Source organism: Limulus polyphemus, unplaced genomic scaffold (genome assembly GCF_000517525.1).
Source record: "Limulus polyphemus unplaced genomic scaffold, Limulus_polyphemus-2.1.2 Scaffold2990, whole genome shotgun sequence".
Taxonomy (NCBI): Eukaryota; Metazoa; Arthropoda; class Merostomata; order Xiphosura; family Limulidae; genus Limulus; species Limulus polyphemus.
Window position 1 is genome coordinate 22,687 of NW_013668600.1, and position 7,723 is coordinate 30,409.

At 34.2% G+C, this 7,723-nt stretch overlaps 1 protein-coding gene across 1 annotated transcript in view; it reads right to left on the bottom strand.

Annotated features, from left to right (window-relative positions):
* Positions 1-7,723, bottom strand: part of LOC106468388 (sodium-dependent phosphate transporter 2-like) — a gene marked incomplete at its 3' end in the record, with an annotated part of 58,558 nt that overhangs the window by 20,634 nt on the left and 30,201 nt on the right. The window contains exons 4-5 of the mRNA XM_022396730.1: positions 2,215-2,355; positions 1,644-1,729 (exon numbers count right to left, since the gene is read on the bottom strand). Of these exons, the coding sequence (XP_022252438.1) occupies positions 1,644-1,729; positions 2,215-2,355 (227 nt within the window). The remainder of the gene's footprint in view (positions 1-1,643; positions 1,730-2,214; positions 2,356-7,723) is intronic.

A 7,723-nucleotide genomic window follows, 5' to 3' on the forward strand; every position in this document is an offset into this window, starting at 1 on the left:
CTTCTTATCGCGTACGTACGACACAATACTTTTTTTTTTTTTTTTTACTTTGCGGTTTAGGGCTTCCGTAATAATTCAATGTTTAAGTATCCATTTATTAATCTTTATAGTTTCGAATTATAACACAATTTGTATTACGAAAATACTGAAACTGATTATTTGTATATCATCGTTCTTTTTTTTGTTGGTTTTCGTAATGCGAATTTTTGTCGTTGACTTCATGCAAGGCATTTCTGAAACTTGACATTGCTACTGAACAATTTAAATTTATATTAGATATCTTAATTTACGATTAAACTTACAAGATTGCAATAACATCTAGAAAGATCCCCAGTTTAGGATTTTACTTTTATCATCAAGATTAGAGCATCCATACGAGCCGATCTCCCTAACCACCAAGCAGATGCTAGGCCCGAAAGACAGAAGGTACCCGGTTGTATTCGTTTTAACAGCAAGCGCGTGACATTGAAAGTTTCTTAACAATTTTTATATTAAGATAAGTTTACCAAAATTACTGCTAACAATATCTCTGAATTTTCTGTAATAGTATAGATATGCAACCAGTTCATAATATATATATGTTTTTTTTCTTTGTGGAAAAAAAAAATAAGAAAAAGAGAACATGATTTTTCAACATGAATCTGAAACTACCAGCTTAGAAAAACAAATATTATTACTCTCTTCAGAATATACTAGATAAACACTTAATTGTATAGTATTTGTATTAGCATTATTAGTATAAAAAAAGCTGGAGATAAACAGTAAAACAATGAACATAAGTATGAAAAATGCGACTCCTACTTAATCGCCATTAGTCAGGTCACAATCCACCATCACACTATCTGCGAGTCGCGGGCTCAAATCCCCGTCCCATCAAACATGTTCGTTCGCCCTTTCAGCCGTGGGGGCGTTATAATGTGATAGTCAGTCCCACTATTCGTTGGTAAAAGAGTGGCCCAATAGTTGGCGGTGGGTGGTGATGGCTAGCTGTCTTCTCTCTAAGGACGGCTAGATAGCTCTCTTTAGTTTTGCGGGAAATTTAAAACTAACAAACCCCAAAGTTTTCCTGGACATGTCGTGTAAGTGAATTATATCGCTTTTCCAGACGGAGATTCTTCTTGATTATGTTGGCTGGTATGTGTGTGGACGGCTTTTGTTACTGATCTTTGTGTTTATGTATTCCAACCTGTTACAAGACGCTGTACTTTGCTTACTACAGCTGAAGTATGACTTGTTGCAAATCTCGTTCTGAATAGTCCTGGAGGACTAAGTTGATAAGGACTGAAATTTTCTAATTTTTTACTTTTTTTGGGAGGAAGGGGTAAAAAAGAATCTCCAGTAATTCATCTGTTTTTCACAGCAGAATTTAAACAATGGTCCTGATACCCTAGGTTGATCCTTATTTCTTCGTTTTACAATGCCATTAAACACAAGGATATTCCCAAGATTTATCATGAAATGCATAGCTTTCTATGGTTGAGATAAAGAGGGTAAATTATCACACTGAACATGCAATGACATTTATCCTAAAGACCACACACACAAGATTTATCATGAAAAGTAGGTGGAAGTCCATGGCTTTCTGTGTTAATACGTGTCTGCATTTCTAATATAATGTTTTTTTTATAAAGTAATAAACTTACCTTTTTAAGTATAAAACGTTGAATTAAAAGAAACAGCAAGACGGAAACTATTCCAGACATAATTGGAGAAATAAACCAGGAAGCCACTGGAATAAACAATGTAGTTTATTTCAAACTAAAATTAGCTCTAAATAAAAATGAATACTTCTACGACAATAATTTGCGCTTAAGCAAAGATTCATAGACTATATATGCCAGGAATAGAGAAGTGGACGATCTGATTAAGGCCTCAGCTCAAAACCATTAAAACGTCAATTCAAGTACAATATAGTTTGCGTAAAACTCCTCTAAACAGAAGTCAAGACACGTGGTAAGCACGTGGTATATATACCAACTTATGTTTCTAAATTTTCAAACGTTTTTTTAACACAAATTTTTCCTTTCTTACTTTCAGGATTTTCATACACTGGTTAATGAAAGAAAAGTCAGACCGAAAATTTGTTGTGTGATTAAGAAAAACTTCTAATTTCACCGAAATAATAAGTATTGCGAGTTATTATAATCCAGAGCTCAATTACTCAATTACATATAAGTTTTAATAGAACAATGAGTTCTGCAGACAGAAACTTACCAATAAATCCAAGTTGACTCCATTGTATTCCGTGTATTCCTCTTGCCACCAATGAAAATCCTACTACTGCACCAACGATACTGTGTGTTCCTGAGATAGGGAGGCGTAAGAAAGTGGCTATGATGTTCCAGGCTGCACTGCCTGCATTAAATAAAGTTGGTATAAGAGTTTAAATATGAGTCCTAATAAAGCTTCTTTCTTTGCTATCATTGTTGAATGTTGTTCATCTTACGAGGTGCTTATGTTTTTGAAACATTTCAAGGTATTGTACTGCAAGGACATAAGATAGTTATATGCATTAAATATAGCCTGCTGCAACTGTTGTCAATCGGGAAGATGCTGTTGTAAAAATGTTCTAATTACTAATACCATGCTTATGTTTTTGAAACATTTCAAGGTATTGTACTGCAAGGATATAAGATAGTTATATACATTAAATATAGCCTGCTGCAACTGTTGTCAATCGGGAAGATGCTGTTGTAAAAATGTTCTAATTACTAATACTAAGAAATAGCTGTCATTAACTAGAAACTAAACTATATATTTATTCGTTCTCTATATAGGCCGATAGTTTAAGGAATGGGAGGGTTTTGATATCATGCAAAAACCTAGAAACTCGATGTGGTAATGCACCACTATACCATATTTCTCGATCAAATGAAGGAATTTGTTCCAGAAATTTCTATAATCAATAGACACGCCGAAAAATTTAACATCGTCTGATAGAATGTAGAATGGTAAAGCTATGACTTATCTGGGTTTTGAGTTTAATGATCTATTCCCTTGTCGAAGTTAACTTTTTCTTAAATATTTATTTATCCTCATATCCACTTTAAATGACCAAGGTAGAAGTTGATTCTTTTCATTTACTCTAGAATCTAACAAATAGTTAACCGAATAATACTGACTTGATCCTTTCAATAACACAGTAAACCCGACATGCAAGGATTCAGACACTGGAATACTTTCCACTCGACCAGTTTTATATAATGACCATAATGAATCGCAAGTAAATTTGGAAAGGCCACGCATGGCCAGGTGGTTAGGGCACTCGACTCGCAATCTGCGGTCGTGGTTTCAAATACCCGTCCCACCAAACATGCTCGCCCTTTCAGCCGTGGGGGCGTTATAATGGGACGGTCAATCTCACTGGTAAAAGAGTAGCCCAAGAGTTGGCGGTGGGTGGTGATGACTGGCTGCCTTCCCTCTAGTCTTACACTGCTAAATTAGGGACGGCTAGCACAGATAGCCCTCGCGTAGCTTTGCGAGAAATTCAAAACAAACAAATGTGGAAAACAAGAAAAGTAGAACAACACTTACAATAGCAACATAGGTAATATACGTAGGGAGCCATGTTTAAGTAACAAGAGATTAATGATTTCAAGATAGTGTGATCATACTGTCATATAATACTCATTATATAAAGATTAGATTGTACGCAAAAGTGACTGAAAGCTTAGGTCAAAAGAAAAACAAACTTCACAGGACTTCTAAGGGACGGATCGGGGATATCTGATATTATTTATACTTGTATTCCTGTATATGCAAAGGGGGTCTGGACTATTTGTAGTATATTAAAGGTTGAAGTTAGCCATAAAGGAGCTTTTCTTTGAAGATATTATGATCGATTTAAAACCCACCACAGGTCTTTAAAGAACCATTCTCATAGGTATGACTATCAAACTCTCCAGTGTATCAATGAACAGCGCTTTATATAAATTAATTCCAGGGATCACTTCAAAATCCTGATTCTAGCAGTTTCCCAAGCAAATTAAGGCAAGGACGTTCTCTATGGTAGCAGCAGAAAATATTGGCCATTTCGATTTCTTATTCCTAATTTGCAGATGGGAGTGGCCTGGCAAAAAAAAAGCCAATGGGAAACGTCAGGAATTGGTCTCAGAGAGACTTCAAATTTCAAAACGTCTTCAGCATCTCAGAGGAGGACAAATCCCCTCTCAAACTCTCCTCCTTGGGTGATTTTCCTATATCCATTCTCTTGGAGTTCTTTGATTTGAACGAATAAAGTTTTCTAGATCTTCCATACATTCATAACTGTTTGCTTCTCCAGTGCTTTGTTTGTGGCGTTTTGGCTTTAAAAAGGGAATGTTTTGTAGATAACTAACAGAAAACGACTGTCAGTGCTAGAATTATAATTTTTTTAGAATAAGAAAGTTGTGAAAATGTGTTTATGTGACACCAATAAAACTTCATTTAATAGACACTTCCATTCAACCTATACTTTAGTATGCATTACCTTTGTACAAAAATTATTTCTAAACACTTAATTTGGCGATATCATTTACTTCCAATTTAGTGTTGTGTTATTGTTAAAGTTAACAATACACCGATCACTTACTTTGCTACTACTTGAGTTCCAGTACTACAAGATTGGGTTCAATAATAATATTACGTAGGAGCAGGGATGAATTCAAGATTGTCAAAAGTCCCCCCCCCCCCCCACGTAGCACAGCGGTATGACTGCGGACTTACAACGCTAGAAACCGGGTTTCGATACCCGTATTGGACAGAGCACAGATTGCCCATTGTGTAGCTTTGTGCATAATTACAAAACAAACAAATTGTCAAAAGAGGGTAATTTAAAACGTTTACATACTCAAAAAGTAATCTCCACCTAGGTATTCAGAATATCCAGAATACAATATTAATTAACCATGCTTTCAAACAGTTATGAATGTATGGAAGATCTAGGAAACTTTATTCGTTCAAATCAAAGAGCTAATTTAAAACGTTTACATACCCAAAAAGTAATCTCCACCTAGGTATTCAGAATATCCAGAATACAATATTAATTAACCATGCTTATAGTATTTTGGCACTTATGTATAAAGTTAAAATCATAAATGATAATCAACGTTAAACTGGTACACAATTAAAAACATTTTATTTAGGCCTATCTATTGCCTTCAAAAAGGTGACGACTCTACATGTTTCGACGTTACAACTCCTCAGGAGTGTTTTAATTAACCATGCTTTCAATGAAAATCATAATGAATTATTTCTATATCATAAATTGGTGTCAACTTTTCAAAAATTCGCGTTTTAATCTGCGCATATTCTGCGAAATATGTTGCTTACTTTAACTGTATATTTTGACCAGCATCAACTTGTTAGAACCGATAAGGAAGGGGATTATATTAATCAATATTACATTCACAATAAATATACCTATTTCTCGATATTGCAAAATACTGATCACTTAAATGCCCAAGTTAAATTTTAGATATTTTTCATCTACAAGAAAAAATAAAAAAACGAACGGAAAATGTTACTGTACATAGTATAGAAAAACTTTGTGTATGTCTGTGTTACAGAACAACTTGTCATAATAATGAAGCTATCTCTCCTTCAAAAACAGATCATAGTAATGTTTTTTATTAACTATTTCATTGACCTGGGCACAGACACGGCTCCATGGTTTCTTAACTGGGAGGGGATAGGGAGTAATGAGGCGTATGATCGGGACAAATCTAAAATTACATTAATGTATGGTATTAATTTGGGGGGGGGGGGGCAACGACATTTCAGGGAGTCGGCTCCCACCTCCGATAGGGTCGGCCCTACTTGGGCACAAATGATTTACCCCTAGCGCACTGGCATGGGTCACATATATAGGATACACTATAAAACTTTTGTCTGGGCCTTGAAAAGTGTGCATTTAACCACGCCTGAATTTATATACCTCCATGAAGAAAGTTTAACCCTTTTTAAATTTCCCAAAGTTTACCAGTTTCACATAAGTAATGAAATAGTAAAACGCAGGCACCTTTTTTATTCTATATTTAAAAATAAAACATGCACCGGAAGAACTGTTTGTCGGTAAACGTGTGGCAATCATATCAATATAAAATTCGAAATAAGCTTGATAAGATTAAACACCCAAGCTAAGTCTGTACAGGTAATAGTTAGCTTCGATGACATTGTGGTTAACAATTAAAATTACGTCATACAGAAACCACTTGAAATGTGAACCTAACTTTAAAAACATATGAAAAGGCGTCAACGTTTATTTTACTACAAAGTGTGATAATATGTTTTATCAACCGACAAAAATGATAAATAACGAAAGTGTAGAAAGTCAACAAACCCATACGAATTCTGCAGACAGCGTCTTTAAGATAAAAATCACAGGACACAGGAAAATTATAACTATTGATAGTGGCATGCATTTTGAGCAGACGTTTGCTTAAATTGCTTGTCTAATAATTATCAATAAAATTTGGAATATTATTATTATAATACGCAAATAACAATGAAAGTTCTTTTATGACGTGAAATAAATATTTCGCATTCCGAGCATTCTAACCATAAAAGAGCATCAATATTTTTAACCCAAGGGTTCTCAAACTGGGGGTACACAGACCCCCCCAAAAACCGAAGGATGGTGCCAGGTGAGCCGTAGCAAATATACAAAATGTGTAATACTGTTAAGGTACTCAGTATCTATAGATTAGGATACAGAATGTTCTGGAAGGCTTTGTGCTGAGAAAGTTTGGAATTTCTGTTCTGAGCTACAGTGGTAACAAAATCCCAAATTATAACAATTCTGTTTTGTCTTATAAAATCTCAAAAGTTCCCTTTCAGTATGTGTGTGCTAGATTTTGTTTAAATTTGAATAATTATCTCATATAGTTCATACAATAAACTTTAAATGTATCACTACGTAACTTAGCAATGTTTTAAACACAAAAGTATATGCATTTATGAGTGAAAAACGTACTTCCTTACCAAATAATATCTATGGTTTCTACTGTATTTTCCTATCATCTGCCATCTCGCTAAAATTCATAATTCGATCCCTGTTATGCGAATAGAACAAATAGCCCATAGTGTAGCTTTTCGTTTAACAACAAACAAACAAACAAGTCTGTCATGAGCATTTTTTTACATATTTAAAATATTGCACATATTGCGAACAAAAACACGTGTTTTCATAAGTAAGTATTTATCATAGAAACTCTTTAGTGTGAATCAAAACGTGTCTTCGCTTGTGGCCTTCAAATTGTAAACCGAAAAACGTGTTTCCACTCGTAATATATATGTATGTGTGTGTGTCTGTGTGTCTGTGCTTAATTCCTCTGAACGTTCAACTAGAAATTTTTTCGTATCTGAAGATGATCAAGAATTTCATCCATTTTATTGAGAAATCCATTTTTTTTTTCATATTATATTTGGAGTAGTTTAACAAGCAATAATGTTACGTCATTTAATTATCATGACAATCTTAAAAGCATCCGGATATTGAATGAATAAGAAAGTGTTTCTGTTGCTTCTGGTTCTTCATATTTATTTTATGTATCATATAATTATTATGTAATCGATCGTAGGAAAAAGGGTACAGATACTTTCCTTTTATTTTGTGTTTTAACACATTTTCCAGAAACACAAGTTAATCCTGAAAATTTGTTAAATAACTTTAAGTTGTACTCTACATGAGAATATCGAGAGAAAAGAAAAGACTACTGCGATTACAATTGTTTGTTTGTTTTGG